This window comes from Chlamydomonas reinhardtii, chromosome 17, assembly GCF_000002595.2.
Source record: "Chlamydomonas reinhardtii strain CC-503 cw92 mt+ chromosome 17, whole genome shotgun sequence".
NCBI lineage: Eukaryota > Viridiplantae > Chlorophyta > Chlorophyceae > Chlamydomonadales > Chlamydomonadaceae > Chlamydomonas > Chlamydomonas reinhardtii.
Genome location: NC_057020.1, coordinates 1,297,690 through 1,315,552, shown reverse-complemented (window position 1 = coordinate 1,315,552; position 17,863 = coordinate 1,297,690). Strand labels below are relative to the sequence as shown.

At 64.1% G+C, this 17,863-nt stretch overlaps 5 protein-coding genes across 5 annotated transcripts; all 5 read left to right on the top strand.

The window, feature by feature from the left end:
- The first annotated feature begins 44 nt into the window (after positions 1–44).
- Positions 45–2,510, top strand: CHLRE_17g705836v5 (uncharacterized protein). The gene is made up of 4 exons (XM_043071996.1): positions 45–342; positions 495–768; positions 863–1,042; positions 1,289–2,510. Exons 2-4 carry the CDS (start codon positions 496–498, stop codon positions 1,844–1,846), a joined length of 1,011 nt encoding a protein of 336 aa, XP_042914455.1. The 5' UTR covers positions 45–342; position 495; the 3' UTR covers positions 1,847–2,510.
- A 54-nt stretch (positions 2,511–2,564) lies between these two features.
- CHLRE_17g705806v5 (uncharacterized protein) lies at positions 2,565–4,580 on the top strand. Its single transcript, XM_043071995.1, has 2 exons — positions 2,565–3,075; positions 3,404–4,580. The coding sequence occupies exons 1-2, from the start codon at positions 2,812–2,814 to the stop codon at positions 4,001–4,003; spliced, it is 864 nt and encodes a 287-aa protein (XP_042914454.1). The 5' UTR covers positions 2,565–2,811; the 3' UTR covers positions 4,004–4,580.
- Positions 4,581–4,644: 64 nt separating this feature from the next.
- On the top strand, positions 4,645–8,130 carry CHLRE_17g705778v5 (uncharacterized protein). The gene is made up of 5 exons (XM_043071994.1): positions 4,645–4,792; positions 4,963–5,241; positions 5,407–5,649; positions 6,021–6,137; positions 6,623–8,130. Exons 2-5 carry the CDS (start codon positions 4,969–4,971, stop codon positions 7,088–7,090), a joined length of 1,101 nt encoding a protein of 366 aa, XP_042914453.1. The 5' UTR covers positions 4,645–4,792; positions 4,963–4,968; the 3' UTR covers positions 7,091–8,130.
- A 74-nt stretch (positions 8,131–8,204) lies between these two features.
- Positions 8,205–11,690, top strand: CHLRE_17g705750v5 (uncharacterized protein). The gene is made up of 5 exons (XM_043071993.1): positions 8,205–8,344; positions 8,514–8,792; positions 8,958–9,200; positions 9,567–9,683; positions 9,984–11,690. Exons 2-5 carry the CDS (start codon positions 8,520–8,522, stop codon positions 10,641–10,643), a joined length of 1,293 nt encoding a protein of 430 aa, XP_042914452.1. The 5' UTR covers positions 8,205–8,344; positions 8,514–8,519; the 3' UTR covers positions 10,644–11,690.
- Positions 11,691–12,414: 724 nt separating this feature from the next.
- On the top strand, positions 12,415–17,848 carry CHLRE_17g705700v5 (uncharacterized protein). Its single transcript, XM_043071992.1, has 9 exons — positions 12,415–12,799; positions 12,938–13,043; positions 13,315–13,472; positions 13,801–13,920; positions 14,144–14,264; positions 14,487–14,695; positions 14,931–15,122; positions 15,422–16,104; positions 16,223–17,848. Exons 1-9 carry the CDS (start codon positions 12,692–12,694, stop codon positions 16,845–16,847), a joined length of 2,322 nt encoding a protein of 773 aa, XP_042914451.1. The 5' UTR covers positions 12,415–12,691; the 3' UTR covers positions 16,848–17,848.
- Positions 17,849–17,863: the final 15 nt, after the last annotated feature.

Sequence of the window (17,863 nt, the reverse complement as noted above, 5' to 3'; positions counted from 1 at the left end):
CTGTTGCGTGCGTAGCGGCATTGTGATAAGCTGTCATGGGTTGACGCAAATTTGCAAGGCGAAGTAGCTAGTTTGCGGTGCGGGTGACTGTGAGTTGAGGCGTCGAGTTCGGGGTTGCCGGTACCGATGCATGCGTGCTGAAGACACAATCTTGCTGATGAGCCTGCCGAGGAAGACCGCTACTTGCAACGTCTTTAAGATTATGCTCCGCGAAGCTGACCCACGCAGAACGACCGTGCTTGCTGCTGCACGGCTGCCAGAAGCCAATAGCCCTCTCCGCCGACCGGCTCCCATACCGCCTCTGGCCGCGTCTGTCCTTCGCTCAAGGTTTTTCGCTTGAAGGTATGTTTTGTTGCGCGGCTGTCTGAGGCAAGCGGTCGTCACTGTGGGCGCCGGGGCGCAGGCAACGTTGCTTGGCGGGAAAACCGGCGCCGTCAATTGTAGTCCTTGCTCCTTGCTATTTCTCCTTTGTGCTTTTCCTTGCATATGCGCAGGATGCGCTGTGCCACGCGGAGCGGTCCAGCGTGGCTGGCATTGCTTGGGCTGCAGCAGCGGTGCACGCGCGGGAGCATTCAGGCGGCGACCGCGGCTCGCACCATCGCTCCTGCTGCTGCCGCGGGCCGCCGCGGCCGCTGTTGCCCTGTGGCAGCAGCTCCCAGGCGCAGCACATGGAGCAGCACTGCCGCCAGCCGGGGTGCTGTCCAGGCAAAGGCGGGCGCCGAGGAGCCCGCCCCTGGCCCCGACTGCCGCCGCCCTAGCGAGGAGCAGGTGGGTTCGCAATGGGGGTTGCAAGGATGTTTACAAGCCGCACGGAGACCCTGAGACCGCGCGCCGTTGCGTCTTGCCGCCTGCCGCTCAGCAGGCGAGTGGTCAGCAGGCCGCCGCCTCGTCCGACGCTGCGTCGCTACAGCTGCGTGTGGGCGACCTGGAGGGCCAGGTGTCAGAGCTGCAGGGCCAGGTGTCAGAGGTGCAGGGCCAGGTGTCAGAGCTGCTAGCATGGAGGCGCAGCCTGCAGGAGCAAGGACCGCAGCCGCCGCCGGAGGTGAGGCCCGTGTCATTGAGCCGTGCGCCGGAGGCTTACGGCATCGATCACAGGAACAGTCAAGCATGGCACTGTCAGCACTCGCCATACATGGCATGCGCGTCAAGCCCCGACCCTGATCCTCCCCCGACATCGAGCAGCTGTCGGCATGCTGCTGCTGTCTGTAGCCTTCAGCCTGCTTAGCCCGCTACCTGCGACAAGTTGCTACAATCCTCCTTCCATGCCGCCGTTCACGCCACCCTTCAGGATTGTGGTACGCATCCGCCAGATCCCTCTCAGCAGCAGCAGCAGCGCATGCTGGATGGGGGTCGTGACGGCAGGAGCACGAGCACGGAGCAGGAGCCTGCGGCAGAGGCAGCAGCAACAGAGCCGGAGCCGGAGCCGGAGCCGGAGCCGGAGGTGGAGCCAGAGGTGGAGTGTGCGTTCCGGGGACCCTACCCCGACGTGCACATGCCCCGTACCCGGCCGGTACCCGGCGCAGTGGTCACGGCCGACAACGCGCATGTGGGGCTGGTGGTGCGGCGCGGCCCGGACTGGGACAGGATACACACCAACTGGATTGCCGCCGGGCAGGACGGCGGCCCCAGCAGCGATGGCATCATCACAAGTGTCAGCACCTGTGGCGAGTTCGCGCACGTCACCTGGCGCGCCACCGGCGTCAGCATTTCTTGCTTCATTACCGGCGAGCGGCGCTGGCGCGAGCTGGTGGTAGCACCGGCGCAGGTCCAGATTGCGAAGCACAAGCTGGAGCAGAGGCAGGCGGAACTGCAGGCGCAGCGGCATTGGCGGTGGTGGCCGTGGTAGCCTTGCAGCTGCTGCCAGATACAGCTGCACGCTAGCTGCTAGCTGCCACGAGCCCGCATGGCCCTTCACCTGAGCCGGTGATAGGGCGGTAGCCAACTGCATGTGTGTCGGTAGGGCGGAGATAGAGGCGGCGCAGTCGGGTTGTTTGGATCGGGTGGTTGTGGCGGCACGTGCAGTGGCGGTGGTGGCGAGGCGTCGTTGAGGTGTCGGGCCCTGCAACGGGATGGCGGGCAACCAACAACTGTGCAGGCGGGCACAGGGCGAGTACGCGGCCGACGGTTACAGGAAAGTAGGCGGGCGGCGAGTGCGTTGCATGCGCGGACTTGTATCAACGTGTTTTGGGGGGTTTCGTAAGGCCACCACGTGAAGTGGCGCGCGGTCGTGAACGCAAGTGTACAAGGTAGCGGGTGGCGACAACAAGTAACTGCCGGTGGGTCTTGCGGTCTGCCTGCTGTTGCTCGGGTGATGCCGGAGCACTAGCTAGGCAGGTGACAAGGCATACGTGTTTGTCGTGTGTGTACTCTGTGTGTGACGGAGGGGTTATCGGATGCGGGGATGACATACGGTGACGCACGGGAGTCTGGCGGGACCTTGGCAGACACGCCACTGCAACAGAGGGCTTCTCAGCTCCTTGAGCTTCTTGCAAGTTAAACGTCGAACCACGCACGTTCGCTGTGCGCTATCAAGCGCCTTCGACTGGGCTGCTTCTGGCACGTTCGAGACTTGCTTCACCGGCCGCCGCTGCGGGCGTCCCTGCTGCTCAAGCCATCCGCAGGTGCATGCTGTTCAGGGTGTTGTTGTTGGTCTAACCTGCACGACGAGGCTACAGCCAGCAGACAGTCTGCGAGCCAGCTGCTTTCGGCGGAAAAGAAACCCTAGTTCACTTTACTGCGGCTTTGTTGTGCGAAGAGACATATACCTGCCACCTGTTGCTTGTTTCTGCGCCTCCACACACGCAGGGCGGGATGCTGTGTGCCGCGCTCAGCGCCTCGGCGCAGCCGGCATTGCTGCGGCCGCGCGGGGCCGCCCAGCCGGCGACGACCCACCGCACCGCCTCCGTTCCTGGCGCTGCCGCGGCGGGCCGCGCAAGCCGCTGCGCCGCGCCGCTGGCGGCTGACATTGACATTCTGAGAATCTATTCCTCCAGGCGGACCTCTGTGAGGGTGGCGGCGAGCGCCGGAGAGCCTGCTGCCTCTCCCCCCGACGTGCGCCCCAGCGAGCAGCAGCAGGTGTGCCGGGGGCTGCTGCATGCGGTGCATTGGGGTTGGGCGCGAATCGCTGACTGCTAAGACTGGGCACGACTGCCGGTTATCCCTTGCGGCCGCCTGACAACACACGCACTTGAAGCGCCACACGCATCATGCACGCACGGTGCCCTGCCTGCAGTAAGCCCTGCTGCAAGCCACTGCCCACACACAGCACCAGTGCCAAACCCCTTTACCTGATTTGGGGATCACGTGCACAGCCGCACTCTGGACAAACCCTCTGCACCGCGCCACTACTCCGCATTCGCCTGGCTAACGCCCCCCGCCGTCTGCCTTGACTGATCGCCCACAGGCCACCGTGGCCCAACAGGGCCCTGCTACTTGCCGCTCAGGCGCCGGCGGAGCGCCGTCAATCACGGGTGGCAGCAGCGGTGGCGGCGGCAGTGGGGGAGGTGCCGGAGGAGACAGTGGCGGTGCCGGAGCCGGCGGCGGCGGTGGCCCAGGGTTCGCGTTCTTTCTCCTCGTACCTTGCCTTTTTGTAACATTCGTTTACATGCTAGCTGACACGGTAGCGTGGATTTACAATGCGATTGCTCATGCTATGAAGCCCGCCGGGCCGTACCCGGGCATCCGCGTGCCGCGCGTCAGGCCCATCCCCGGCGCAGTGGTCACGGCCGACAACGCGCACCGGGGTCTGCTGGTGCGGCGCGGCCCGGACTGGGACAGGATACACCCCAACTGGATTGCCGCCGGGCAGGATGGCGGCCCCGGCGGCAACGGCGAGGTGGTCAGCCTCAGCCCAGATGGCAAGGTTGCGGAAGTCTGCTGGCGCGTGACAGGTCGGCGGTTGGAGAGCAACATCACCGGCAAGCGCGGATACCGCGAGCTGGTGGTGGCGCCGGCGGAGGCGCAGCGAAAGTGGCCCTGGGAGTGGGTGTGGCGCAAGCTTTGATGTCCGGTACATGAGGAAGTGGCGGTACCTCATAAGTAAGGGGCATGCGTTGGCGGTTACCGGCACTGGGGAGCAGGCTAGTAGGTAAGGGGCGGATGCCAAGTACATGCGTGATGCTGAAGATGGATTCCGGTAGGCGGTTGTGGCCTCTGCTGTGCGGCCGTCGTCGATCGACGACTGTGTGCGAGTTCGGTGCGTGCAGAAGGACGCGCACTGCCCATGGCTCCATCCAGTGGCGTTGACTGCATTACAGCAGGGGTTAGCATGAGGCGTGTGCGTGGGGCATTGGCATGCCGTGCTGACAGCTGTCAGACGCCTGATACTTGTACCGTAAGCATGCAAACTAATGCGCTTAAGAAGGGTCGGTAAAGTTAGTCTAGGAGCATGCGGCTTGCATTGAGGCAGGCGGAAACTGAGGTAAACACCGCTGAGGCTGGAATCTATGCTGTGCTGTGAGAGCTGGGATGGGCGGCGTTCCAGGATGTGGGGCCGGCGACGAGTTGGGGGGTTGCTAGCTAGCTAGGGGGGGGCGGTGAAACTGGAGGGCGCGGTTCAGGATGGGGGGGAGGAAATTGCCGGGGCGCCCAACCCAAGCAACCATGGCAGCACCCTGCAGCTCGAGCGCTCCTCCTATCTATCAACATGCAGTAGTCCAGTTTGAGCCAAGTGCTTAATTTCGACTTGGGTGCTTCAAACGCGCCGTGAAGACGAGCGAGACGCTAGCTCACGCCTACTCACCGACCAGCGCGCGCGGCACTGCTGCGTCTTCCCCGCTCAAGCCGTCCGCAGGTGGGTGCTGTTCGTTGCGACTATCTGCCTGGCTGGGGGCAATACAGATGTGCCGTAGGGCCGGAGCCCAGGAGACCAGCGAGTTCCTTTCGGCGGAAAATGGTTCGCCTGACCGACCCCACGCACTCTGCTGCCACCTCTTGCTTGTCGCTGCGCCTCCACACACGTAGGGCGGGATGCTGTGCGCCGCGCTCAGCGCCTGGGCGCGGCCGGCATTGCTGCGGCCGCGCGGGGCCGCCCAGCCGGCGACGACCCACCGCACCGCCTCCGTCCCTGGCGCTGCCGCGGCGGGCCGCGCAAGCCACTGCGCCGCACCGCTGGCGGCTGACATTGACATTCTGAGGATCTATTCCTCCCGCCGGACCTCTGTGAGGGTGGCGGCAAGCGCTGAGGAGCCTGCCGCCTCTTCGCCCTCTTCCCCCGACGTGCGCCCCAGCGAGCAGCAGCAGGTGTGCCGCGGGTCTTCGCGTTGCTTACTTGTGCTACGGATACGGCGGGCAACAAGGGCTGAGCCGCTGACGACGGTTAGGAAGGGCACGTGTCTTTCCTCCCGGCCGGCCTCCCCCCGCTCTCACCGGGTTTCCTTTCGCTCCTTTGCTGCCCCCGCCGCTCAGGCACTGCCCCCGGCGCCCACGCCCTCTTCTCCGCTGCCGCCAGCCGCCGCCGACCCACATGCCGCTCGCCCGCCGCCGTCAGCTTCGGCCGCCGCTGTGACGGCCGCTCTGTCGTCTGTGGTGGGCGGCGCGGTGGACGCCCGCCTGGCGGGTGTGCGAGGCCAGCTGGTGCAGGAGGTGGTGGCCACGCTGACGTCAAAGCCGCGGCTGCTGCTGAAGGAGCTGCTTCTGGCGATTGGAAAGGCGAGTGGGTTTGGCTGGCTTGGTGCGTGGTTGGTAAGATTGACAGCAGCGTCTGTGGAGGTGGAGGGTGGGTGTTGATTGATGTGGGTCGGGCGGGGCGGGGCGGGGCGTTGGTCTTTGGGGTTGGCGCTCCCCGGCATGGCGAGCGTGAGCGTATCATGCAGCGCGCGGCCTGCCTACAGCAGTCCCTACTTGCCGAGTAGTAGCTAGAGACTTTGAATGTTATTGCTTGGCGCCTACCTGTGTGCATGGGATACACCCCCACAAGCAGGCGTGGGGTCTGTGGCTGGGAGCAGCAGCCTTCTTTGGGATCTCACTTACGTACGGTACGGTACTCGCGCACTGTTTGTTTCCCGCTGCTCTGCCGACAGCAGCACGCGCCGGCCTCCGGAGGGGATGACACGGCGGAGCTGCGGCGGCGTGTGACCGACCTGGAGGCGCGCATGGAGGAGCTGGTGGCGGCGAAGGGGCAGCAGCGGGGCGGCGAGGTGGGTCGGCTGCCGAGTGTGCGTGTGTGTGTGTGTGTGTGTGTGTGTGTGTGTGTGTGTGTGAGTGTGTTAAAGAGCACAAGGAAAACGTTGCGCAAAGACAGTGTATGCGATGCAGCAAAGCGACGGTTTACGGATGTTACCTGAAGTTACCTCGCATACCTGCTGCGGTGAGCCGCCGGTCTTACCAACCGGAAATCGCGCAACCCCCGCTACTCTAACCTCGAGGGGGGATTAGTGTCCACATGCTCTCAAGGGTGCAAACCCATGCATGTGCTCACGGTACCGCGAGGCCCAGGCACTCCTACGATTCCTAGTGCGCATGAGTGTGCGTGTGTGTGTGTGTGTGTGCGTGCGCGTGCCCGCGGGACGGGTTAGTGCATGCAAATGTAACTAACGGAACATGGAAGGGGTCGACACTGCGAATGTGTGTGTATGCACTGGGTATAATGTGTGCATGTGTTTTGTGCTGTCTTCATTTGTAGGGCGCGGCCAAGCAGGGCTCTGGCAGCTCAGGCCCCGGCGGAGAGCCGACAGAGACTGGCGCCGGCGGCGGCGGTGGCGGCGGCGGTGGCGAAGTCGGAACAGGAGGAGGAGGAGTCGGAGTGCGGGCGGTGGGCTCAACGCCCGGACCCTACCCGGGCATTCGCCTGCCGCGCACCAGCCCCATTCCCGGCCAGGTGGTCACACTGGACAACGTATACGTGGGGCTGGTGGTGCGGCGCGGCCCGGACTGGGACAAGATCTACACAAACTTCATGGCGGCTGGGGTCGACGGCGGCCCCGGCAATGACGGCGTAGTGACGGACGTCGGCAAGGGTGGCTTATTCACCGCTGTGCGCTGGAGTGCCACCGGCGAGACAAATCACTGCAGCAACATCAGCGGCAAGCCCGGATACCGCGAGCTGGTGGTGGCGCCGGCGGAGGCGCAGCGGAATACCCAATGGGAATGATGTACGGTTCATGAGGAAATGGCGCGGCAAACAATAAGAGGCAGTTGCATGCCTGGCACTGGGCTACAGCCTAGTAGGTAGCGTGCGGGTGCCAAGTACGTGCGTGATGCTGAAGTTGGATTCCGGTGGTTGTGGTCTGTGCGGCCGTCGTTTAGTGCGTGATGACTGCTGTTTGGCCCCGGCGGCAACGGCGAGGTGGTCAGCCTCGGCCCAGATGGCAAGGTTGCGCAAGTTCGCTGGCGCATGACAGGTCGGCGGTTGGAGAGCAACATCACCGGCAAGCACTGATGCCGCGAGCTGGTGGTGGCGCCGGCGGAGGCGCAGCGGAAGTGGCCGTGGGACGGAATGGGTGTGGCGCAAGCTTGATGTACGGTACATGAGGAAGTGGCGGTAAGGTAGTTCGTAAGGATGGGGCATGCGTTGGCGGTTGCCGGCACTGGGGAGCTGTATAATAGGTAGGGGCGGATGCCATTACGTGCATGTTGCTGAAGATGGATTCCGGTAGGCGGTTGTGGCCTGTGCTGTGCGGCCGTCGTCAATCGACGACTGTGTGCGAGTTCGGTGCGTGCAGAAGGACGCACACGGCCCATGGCTCATCCATCCATTGGCGTTGACTGCACTTACAGCAGGGGGTCGCATGAGGCGTGTGCGTGGGGCATGTATACCGTGCTGACAGCTGTCAGACGCTTGATTGTTGCTGGGGTAAGCCTGATGGAAGTAGGAGCTTGTCGGTGGATGATGCAGTGCGCGTTGCACTTACTTGTACCGTAAGCTTGCAAACTAATGCGCTTAAGAAGGGTCGGTAAAGCTAGTCTAGGAGCATGCGGCTTGCATTGAGGCAGGCGGAAACTGAAGTAAACACCGCTGGGGCTGGAATCTATGCTGTGCTGTGAGGGCTGGGACGGGCGGCGTTCCAGGATGTGGGGCCGGCGACGAGTTGGGGGGTTGCTAGCTAGGGGGGACGGTGTAGACGGTGAGACTGGAGGGCGCGGTTCAGGAGGGGGCGGGTATGCCGGGGCGCCCGATCGGCGCGCAACCATTGCACCATTGCAGCACCCTGCAGCTGGAGTGCTCCTATGCACTATGCACAAAAAACATGCAACATAAAGGGATCCAGTTTGAGCCAAGTATATTCGACTTGGGTGCTTCAAACGCGCCGTGAAGACGAGACGCTAGCTCACGCCTACTCACCGACCAGCGTGCGCGGCACTGCTGCCGTGACTGCTGCGTCTTCCCCGCTCAAGCCGTCCGCAGGTGGGTGCTGTTTGTCACGACTATCTGCCCGGCTGGGGGCAACACAGATGTGCCGTAGGGCCGGAGCCCAGGAGAACCAGCGATGAGTCCCTTTTGGCGGAAAATGGTTCGCCTGACCGACACACCCTGCTGCCACCTCTTGCTTGTCGCTGCGCCTCCACACACGTAGGGCGGGATGCTGTGCGCCGCGCTCAGCGCCTGGGCGCGGCCGGCATTGCTGCGGCCGCGCGGGGCCGCCCAGCCGGCGACGACCCACCGCACCGCCTCCGTCCCTGGCGCTGCCGCGGCGGGCCGCGCAAGCCACTGCGCCGCACCGCTGGCGGCTGACATTGACATTCTGAGGATCTATTCCTCCCGCCGGACCTCTGTGAGGGTGGCGGCAAGCGCTGAGGAGCCTGCCGCCTCTTCGCCCTCTTCCCCCGACGTGCGCCCCAGCGAGCAGCAGCAGGTGTGCCGCGGGTCTTCGCGTTGCTTACTTGTGCTACGGATACGGCGGGCAACAAGGGCTGAGCCGCTGACGACGGTTAGGAAGGGCACGTGTCTTTCCTCCCGGCCGGCCTCCCCCCGCTCTCACCGGGTTTCCTTTCGCTCCTTTGCTGCCCCCGCCGCTCAGGCACTGCCCCCGGCGCCCACGCCCTCTTCTCCGCTGCCGCCAGCCGCCGCCGACCCACATGCCGCTCGCCCGCCGCCGTCAGCTTCGGCCGCCGCTGTGACGGCCGCTCTGTCGTCTGTGGTGGGTGGCGTGGTGGACGCCCGCCTGGCGGGTGTGCGAGGCCAGCTGGTGCAGGAGGTGGTGGCCACGCTGACGTCGAAGCCGCGGCTGCTGCTGAAGGAGCTGCTACTGGCGATTGGAAAGGCGAGTGGGTTTGGCTGGCTTGGTGCGTGGTTGGTAGGATTGACAGCGTCTGTGGAGGTGGAGGGTGGGTGTTGATTGATGTGGGTCGGGCGGGGTGGGGCGGGGCGGGGCGTTGGTCTTTGGAATTGGCGCTCCCCGGCATGGCGAGCGTGAGCGTATCATGCAGCGCGCGGCCTGCCTACAGCAGTCCCTACTTGCCGAGTAGTAGCTAGAGACTTTGAATGTTGCTTGGCGCCTGTGTGCATGGGATACATCCCCACAAGCAAGCGTGGGGTCGGTGGCTGGGAGCAGCAGCCTTCTTTGGGATCTCACTTACGTACGGTACGGTACTCGCGCACTGTTTGTTTCCCGCTGCTCTGCCGACAGCAGCACGCGCCGGCCTCCGGAGGGGATGACACGGCGGAGCTGCGGCGGCGTGTGACCGACCTGGAGGCGCGCATGGAGGAGCTGGTGGCGGCGAAGGGGCAGCAGCAGACCGGCGAGGTGGGTCGGCTGCCGAGGGTTTGTGTGTGTGTGTGTGTGTGTGTGTGTGCGTATGTGCGTGTGCGTGTGTGTGTGTGTTTGTGTGTGTCTGTGTGTGTGTGTGTGTGTGTGTGTGTGTGTGTGTGTGTGTGTGTGTGTGTGTGTGTGTGTGTGTGTGTGTGTGTGTGTGTGCGTGTGCGGGAGCGGTTAGTGCATGCATGTGGAACTACAGAACACAGGAAGCGGTCGACCTTGCGAGTGTGCGTGTGAATGCGACTGGTTATAATGTGTGCCTGTGTGTTCTGTTGTCTTCATTTATAGGACGCGGCCAAGCAGGGCTCTGGCAGCTCAGGCCCCGGTGGAGAGCGGACAGAGGCTGGCGGCGGCGGCGGTGGCGGTGGCGGAGTCGGAGGAGGAGGAGGAGGAGGACGTCGAGCCGGCGGTGGCGGCGGCGGCAGCGGCGGCGGAGGAGGAGGTGGATCTGCGCCCAATCTGGCTTTTGGCACTTTTGCTACGACTCTGGCTTTTTGCATGGCTTTGGCTACTTTGGCCCTCGAGGTCGGACAGCCGCTGTACCAGCAGGAGCTAGAGCAGCCTGCTGGAGCGGCGGAGACAGCGGCGGCGGCGGAGACAGCGGCGGAAACAGCGGCGGCGGCAGGGGTGCGCGCAGTGGGCTCAACGCCCGGACCCTACCCAGGCATCCGCCTGCCGCGCACCAGCCCCATTCCCGGCCAGGTGGTCACACTGGACAACGTATACGTGGGGCTGGTGGTGCGGCGCGGCCCGGACTGGGACAAGATCTACACAAACTTCATGGCGGCTGGGGTCGACGGCGGCCCCGGCAATGACGGCGTAGTGACGGACGTCGGCAAGGGTGGCTTATTCGCCTCTGTGCGCTGGAGTGCCACCGGCGAGACAACATACTGCAGCTACATCACCGGCAAGCCCGGATACCGCGAGCTGGTGGTGGCGCCGGCGTAGGCGCAGCTGGAGTTGCCGTTGTACCAGCAGAGATGTACATACCGTACATGATGAGAACGTGACGTGGCAGCTGACGAAGCAGCAGCAGGCAAAGAAGTAATGGGAGGGGGATGCGTAGATAATGTCATTCACGCACGTGCAGCAGGTGCTAGCGCTACGGCGTAGCGCTACGGTGTTGTAGTCGCTGGGACCTGTGGCTGGGCGGAGTGGCGCTGCCGCGGGCGGGTGTATGGCGTGCAGGCGGCGTCACGCACTCGGTGCCGCCGCCATGGCCCGTGCGAGAGACGGACGCCTGGGCCATGACCGGTGACAGCGCACGTCTGGCATGTCACCTTCCATTTTAGCACTGACATGGTAGTGTTAGTGGACGGGCTTCAGCCTTCAGCAAGTAGCGAGCTGCAGGTGCGCGGACCCGCCCCGCGGAGGCGCAGAGGAGTATCAGCCGCGGTAGCACTTGCGCAAGCGGTGTATTACACCTGTAAAAGAGGAGTGGCGGTCTGGCGGAGGCATGCAGAGGTAGGGCAAGTGGGCAACTGGGCAAGCAGGCAATTGACAGCTGACGATGAGGTCGGGCACGTAGGATTGAGGTCTGGATGCACCCGCCAGTTGCCACAGTTGTGAGCGGCCACGTCTTCACATCTATGAAGGGATCCAGGGATGCCAGCATGGAGCACGGCTCGAATGAGCTCAGCTACGATGACAATACTTGGGCGTGTGGCTACCTGACGCAGTGTCCGTAGCAAATTTGGTCAATAACACAGCATGAGCTGGCAGATTTGCGCTAGGGCACGGGCATAGGGCATGGGCCACAGGGCCAGGCCGTGAGGGGCGCCTAGGGGCCGGAAAGCCAGGGGGAACGCTGCAGGCAGGGGGCGGGGGCGGGGCAGGAAGCAAAGTGCCAGACCCCACGCCACGACCGACTCCCCCACGGACAAAAACCTTATTGTTGAGGGGTTTGAGGTCCATTTAATACCAAAGTGGTGCCAATGGAATCCTCTTGACGAGCGCTATCACGATGTGCCATTCGCTGTTCTGAGACTTCGGTCACACGCTGGAATCCGTCCATGGAAATCCCCTCAACCCAGCCCAACCCCGTTCAACTCTCTGCCATGTGATATGTGTACAGCGTGAATCTGAAACATGGCTTATTGCGCACCAGAGCTTGAGAGCCTCGCCATGTCAGGGCGCAGGTGTTGCTTGTGGGGACGCGCCGACACTGGACGCGCATACTCGCCATCCCACGTTTTTTGGGCTGAGCCCCCCCAGCGAGCGTTCCAGGGGGGGGGGGGCTGCGTTTGGCCCCTAGTTCTGCTTGTGGGGCGCTTCCCGAAATCCGCCAGGACGGGCCCGAAACCCAGCGGGCCCCAGGCCAGCGCCGTCGACCAAACCGCCCCCGCCCCCCCCCCCACACACACACGCGTCGGCCCAGAACTTCCTCACCAGACCACCTCTCACAAAAATAAAAGTACGTGCGCAATGCTCCCCTTAAGCTCTATATCTTTAAGGATGGGGTAAGAGTTTGAGCTTTCTACCCCCCCCCTGCCGCATGCACCATCTCCGCCAGCCGGCCTCGTCTATTTGGTCAGACCATGCAATCATGGTGTTCACTTGAGTCACAAGAATAGCTTCAGGTCAAATCTGCTGGCGATTGGGCCCGCGCCGCGATGAATTCGGCGTTTGCGGACTTGACCGACAAACTGTCAAGCGCACGCATGTCTGTGGTGGAGTAACTTTATGCCATTCAGCAGGGCTGAGTATGACCCCAAATTTTCTGTACATGTCGCGCGCTCAGCTGCCGCCGAGTCGGGCGACGTGAGGAAATCGAAGTTTGAGTTGAGGTGAATGGTCTCACCGACCATTGCGCAATGTTGACCCATGCATTGGCGAGGCTGCGCATTGCATAAGGGCCTTCAGAGCGGTACATACACGCGGAGATAGGTGCTCTGCTTTATTGACAAGGACAGTTGCAAACCGAACTGACCCCGCGATTGAGAACGTTCCAGCTGAAGCCCCTAAACAGCTCATTTTGTGAGCGCTATACGTGCGATATGACCGCGCCATCGCTATCTCCGAGTTCGACCGTGGATGGAACGTTGCCCGCGCCGCGGCCACGCGGATATGTTAAAGAGACCTTGGGCACCGATGCCTCGATCTTTGTAAGCTGGCAGAAATGCAGGGATTGCATCAGTGCAGGGCCCCGGGACCGCAAATCGGCCCGGCATCTTCACTGCACTTGCTGCGACCTGAAACGCGGCTCCCTGGCCCTCCCGCCCGCATCTTCGTGTGTGCATAAGGTCGTGAAAGTGGGGACGACATCGCTAATGCGACCCGAGCACCAAACCGTCAACCTGTCCTCCCTCGCCAAGCTGTGCGAGGCCGTCCGGGATCTGCGCAGTCAAGGTAAACGACTTGCCGTCGACGCAAGGCGCTCTGGTCGCACGTTCGCGCCTAATCAATATTATGCGGACACGTTGCGAACATCACTTGTCTTACTCTCCGGAACGGTGCCCGACCGACCAGTCTGCCCCACCTCCAGGCTTCTTCATCTCCTTCGCGTCTCTCCCCCCCTATACACACACCACCACCACCCTCTCCTGCTCCCTTGCCGCTTCTCCCTTCCCCCTCCCCACCACCGTCGCCCCGCCTCCCCACCACCGCTTCCCCCCTCCAGGTCATCACGTGATCATCGTGACCAGCGGCGCTGTGGGTGTGGGCGCGCAGCACCTGTCGCTGCCCGGCCCCGAGCCGCTCCGGAAGCGCGCGCTGGCCGCGGTGGGGCAGGTGCAGCTGATCAAGTACTATGAAGACTTCCTGGGCGCGCTGGGACTGGTGAGTGGGAGCGTGGGCTGCGAGGGCCAGCTGGACGTCTGAGCCGCTGGGCAGATGCAAAATGCGGGCAGGGATGGGAGCTTGTGGGGATAGGGGGTGCCGCTTGCAGCGACGGGGTGGTTTTGGGGTGCTGAGCGACAGGCATCTCGAGCGAGCGAGTCCAGCAAGCCCGCTGTGCTGCCTGCTGCTAGGCCGCATGGGCTCAAGTGCGTGCGTGTCGTTTGACTCATGTATGTTCAGACTCAGCCAGCAAGCCGTGCATTCCCAGACAGGCTGGCCCGCTGCGGCAAACCAAACCTTTGTCGCTGTCGCCCACGGCTGCATGCAGAAATGTGCGCAGCTGCTCCTGACCCTGGACAACCTGGCGAACCGCTCCCAGTACCTCAACGCGCGCACCACCTTCACGGAGCTGCTCGCGTACGGCGTGGTGCCCATCGTGAACGAGAACGTGAGCGGGGCTGCGCGTGCGGCGCGGGGTCGGGCGAGGTTGGTGGCAGCGACGTGCTCTTTATGGCATCTTCACGGCTACCTGCCCAGATGCCGGATGCTGCTGCCTCCCCGGTCAACGCCGTTGCGCGAGTACAGTTACCTTCGTACTCGCAAGGACGAAACCGCGAACACTCATCACCGTCTGAACGCATCACGCTTTCATCCGTGCACCTCCCGTACAGGACACGGTGGCAGTTCAGGAGCTGCGCTTCGGCGACAACGACACGCTGTCTGCGCAGGTGGCGGCGCTGGTGCAGGCGGACTGGCTGTTCCTGCTCACAGACGTGGACTGCCTCTACACGGGTGAGAAAGGAGGGGAAGGCGCTGCGGGTGCATAGGGCGTGGGAATGTGGGTGTCAGCATGTTAGCCAAGGGGCTCAGTGGGCCCGGGGCTGCGGAGTGGCCAGGGGGTGCGGTACCCATGGATGGCACAAGACAGCAGGAAGGCGCACGTTTAATTTGGGCCAGATTGTCGAGGTCGTGGGCTGACGGGATAGCCCGCGTTTGCTTTTCCCTCCCCCGCAGCCAACCCCAAGGACGATCCCAACGCCACGCCCATCTACGAGGTGGAGGACATCTCGCGCCTTACCGCCGACACCAGCACGCGCGGCACGCAGTGGGGCACGGGCGGCATGGCCACCAAGCTCACCGCCGGCCGCATCGCCACGGCGGCGGGCTGCACCATGGTCATCTGCAACAGCACCGCGCCAGAGAACATCGTACGCATCGCGCAGGTGTGTGCGAGGCTGGCGCCAGCACCCACCCTTGCCGCATTGTTCCGAGCTTCAATCACGACCACACTCATGGCCCACTCAATCCTTTCGCAAGGACCATGATGCTGGCTGCCAAGGTTTTCCGCACTCAATTGCACTCCTGACTATTACTCCCGTGACCCAGTCCCTTCCCGCACCGCTCTCCCCCCACCGCACCTCCTCCCTCGGCCCCCGCCCCTCGCTCCCCCTCCCCCAGGGCGAGCCCAAGCTGGGCACCAAGTTCTTCCCGCTGCCTCACAGCCTCAAGGGCCGCAAGCGCTGGATCCTGTCCGTGCCGGTGCGCGGGCAGCTGTGGCTGGACGCGGGCGCGGTGCGGGCGGTGCGCGACAAGCACCGCCCCCTGGTGGCTGCGGGCATCACGAGGGTGGAGGGCGAGTTCGGACTACAGGTGGGTGCATGAGGTCGGAGCGGGCGATCGAGCATTAGGAGGCCCAGTCATCGGCTGGCTATCGCCAATCGGTTGGATCATCGTACCGGGGGCTCTGTTTTTAATGGGATGAGAGGCCCAGCTTTGCAAGGTGTCATTATGATCTCAACACAGCAATGCCCTGCCCAATTGCTTCCGCTCACATCGGCCCTGCCTCCGCCGCTTCCTGTTCACACGGAACGCACTCGCCCAAACTCACGCACGGGCGCCCTCACGCACACACACACACACACACACACACCACTAACTCACGCATGCAGGAGTGTGTGTCGCTGTTGGACCCGAACGGCTGCGAGTTCGCCCGCGGCCTGTGCGGCGTCGGCAGTCAGGAGCTGTGTGCGCTGCTGGCTGGCACCGGCGCCGGCGGCGGCAGCAGCGACGACGGCGGCGGCGCCACCATCGGCTGCGGCAGCAGCAGCGGTGGCTACTACGCCAGTGGTGGCGGCATCGGCGGTGGCAACAGCGGCATGCTGCTTATGCGCGGTTCAAGCAGCGGGCCTGACGGCGCCCGTGGGCTGCTGCCGCCGCTCCCGCCCGTTGGCACGGCCCTTGGCGGCGGCGGCGGCGGCGGCGCAGGAGTCGTGGTGGCGGGGCCGGACGCCTACCCTGGCGCCGCAGGTAGCGGCGGCGGTGACGGCTCGACATCCGCCTCCGCCTTCGCGCCTGCTGCGGCCGCCTCCGCCGCCGTTGCCGCCGCGCTCTCCAGGCGCACCTCTAGCACTGGCTGCGGCGGCGGCGCCCGAGTGCAGGTGTCGGTGGCGGCGGCGGCCACGGCGCTACTGCCGGTGCGGTACGACAGCGCTGCGTCATTTGCAGCAGCGGCTGGAGGCGGCGGCGGCGGCTGCGGTGGCGGCGTGGCAGGCGGCTGCGGCGGTGGTGGCGGCGGCACTGAGGAGGATGTTGGCATGTGCTGCGACCTCACACTGGAGGTGGTGGTACACAGGTGCGTGTGTTTAAAACGCCATGTACGTTTGAGTTGGAATGGTTGCCGTAATTGGCTCAACGCCGCGCACGCACGCGTGCCTTACCCTTGCAACAATGCGCGTGCCGTCACCGCACAGGGGAAATCTGGTGCTGCTGTCGGCGAGCGAGGAGCTGCCGCCGCCGCCGCCACTGCAGCAGCAGGCGACGGCGGACATTGATGACCTCCTGGCAGCGGCCTGTGCTGTCGACGGCGCTGGTGAGGGCGATGATGCAAGTGACCATCCGCTGCCGGCACCGCCCGTGTCGCCGCTGGCTGCGGGCACGCCTGCTGCTGGAGCTGCAGCATTGGAGGCGCGTGCCAGAGCTGCATCCGCTGGAGGCGGCGAGACAGTGCTGCTGCCGCCACTGCCGCTACCGGTGCAGCCGCTGGCAGCGCGCCACCAAGCTGCCCTCGCTGCTGACAACCAGCAGCAGGGAAAGCTGGCGCCGTGCGGTGTCGTGGCGATGCCGCTGCTGCCTGACGTCGAGGAGGGCGGCGGTGGGCTGCTGGAGCGGGCGGCCACCACCGAGGGCGGCGTGGCGGTGCCGGTAGCGGAGCTAGCGAAGAAGCTGGGGGATGCCGTCTCAACGGCAGTAGCAGCGGGAGGAGCTGCAGGCGGTAGCCCGCCAGCGGCTGAGGAGAAGGAACTGGGCGTGGCCTTCCGAGCGTGTGTGCCGTCCCCGCTGCCGCCAGTGCCGCTGCAAACACTGCCGGCGGCGTGAGCGCTTGCGGCGGAATGCGGCGGTGCCAGTGGCGGCCAGTAGCTAGGGCAGCCACCCCCGGAGGTTGCGCGTGCGTGCTTGTGCGGCTGAGCTGTCACCGGGGGCAGCCGGGGCAAATGCAGCGGCGGGCATCAGGCGGCCCGCCCGCTGCTGCCACCGCGTCACGGCAGAGGTCGGCACCTGCTGGAAGGGTGCCTGCCGGCCACGGCTGGTCACGCACTGCACGGCAGCTTGACCTCGTCTGTTTGAGATTACAGCAGCAGCGGCGGCAGCGGCGGCCGGGCGGCGGCGGTGGTCACGCGCGGGAAGCGGGAGCAGCGCTTCATTCCTTGATTGGAAGTTTGGAACCGCATAAATCGCACGCTTTAATTTCGCTGCCAGCAGGTAACAGCAGGCCCGTGCGTGCGTGCGTTTGGAGCGCCGCCAGCAACAGCCTAATTAGTGGAGGGTACCGGGGTAGCACGGCAATACGGCAGTGTTAGGTATTGCTTAACCGTACGGTTTTGAGGGACACACGGAGGGCTGACTTCAGTAGCCTTTGATTTATGGAAAGCGTCTGAGCCCGGCCCTGTTGCCGTAATTTATGTGGGGGCTTGTGTTGCCTTTTGACGTTCCCTTGCTTACGCGTGACGGAATTTTGGCGCTGGCTGGATTCACCGTGGCAAAGAGGAAGCGCATTCGTGAGATTGTTATTGCAGTACGTGCTGGACCAGGTTCGCTCTCACGTACATAAACATTACATATGGTATGGCACAAGATGATTATGCAGCCAGGGCGCTTTCCGCCTCCATCCATGATCACATAGTGCGCATCATGGTAGTTAAACAATTATTGGCAGGCCCGCAATGGGTGCCGCCTCAAGAGCAGCAATGCTGTCTGTATGAATTCAGAATGCTACTGTCAACTGCCATATTAAAATTACGGCCCCATGCGCGTCAGGCGCAGCGGCAACTTATTGACAGGCTGCCCGCTATTGCGAAGCAGTGTAACACGACGTGTCGCCAAGTGTCCACTCA

Excerpts from the sequence above, each read along its gene's own strand:
- CHLRE_17g705750v5 (XM_043071993.1), top strand. The coding sequence starts at position 8,520 with ATGCTGTGCGCCGCGCTCAGCGCCTGGGCGCGGCCGGCATTGCTGCGG. Across the intron at positions 8,793-8,957 it reads GCCCCAGCGAGCAGCAGCAG|GCACTGCCCCCGGCGCCCAC; the intron begins GTGTGCCGCGGG and ends CCCGCCGCTCAG. Across the intron at positions 9,684-9,983 it reads GGCAGCAGCAGACCGGCGAG|GACGCGGCCAAGCAGGGCTC; the intron begins GTGGGTCGGCTG and ends CTTCATTTATAG.
- CHLRE_17g705778v5 (XM_043071994.1), top strand. The coding sequence starts at position 4,969 with ATGCTGTGCGCCGCGCTCAGCGCCTGGGCGCGGCCGGCATTGCTGCGG. Across the intron at positions 5,242-5,406 it reads GCCCCAGCGAGCAGCAGCAG|GCACTGCCCCCGGCGCCCAC; the intron begins GTGTGCCGCGGG and ends CCCGCCGCTCAG. Across the intron at positions 5,650-6,020 it reads TGCTTCTGGCGATTGGAAAG|CAGCACGCGCCGGCCTCCGG; the intron begins GCGAGTGGGTTT and ends CTCTGCCGACAG.
- CHLRE_17g705806v5 (XM_043071995.1), top strand. The coding sequence starts at position 2,812 with ATGCTGTGTGCCGCGCTCAGCGCCTCGGCGCAGCCGGCATTGCTGCGG. Across the intron at positions 3,076-3,403 it reads GCCCCAGCGAGCAGCAGCAG|GCCACCGTGGCCCAACAGGG; the intron begins GTGTGCCGGGGG and ends GATCGCCCACAG.
- CHLRE_17g705700v5 (XM_043071992.1), top strand. The coding sequence starts at position 12,692 with ATGACCGCGCCATCGCTATCTCCGAGTTCGACCGTGGATGGAACGTTG. Across the intron at positions 13,044-13,314 it reads CCGGGATCTGCGCAGTCAAG|GTCATCACGTGATCATCGTG; the intron begins GTAAACGACTTG and ends TCCCCCCTCCAG. Across the intron at positions 13,473-13,800 it reads TCCTGGGCGCGCTGGGACTG|AAATGTGCGCAGCTGCTCCT; the intron begins GTGAGTGGGAGC and ends GGCTGCATGCAG.
- CHLRE_17g705836v5 (XM_043071996.1), top strand. The coding sequence starts at position 496 with ATGCGCTGTGCCACGCGGAGCGGTCCAGCGTGGCTGGCATTGCTTGGG. Across the intron at positions 769-862 it reads GCCGCCCTAGCGAGGAGCAG|GCGAGTGGTCAGCAGGCCGC; the intron begins GTGGGTTCGCAA and ends GCCGCTCAGCAG. Across the intron at positions 1,043-1,288 it reads GACCGCAGCCGCCGCCGGAG|GATTGTGGTACGCATCCGCC; the intron begins GTGAGGCCCGTG and ends GCCACCCTTCAG.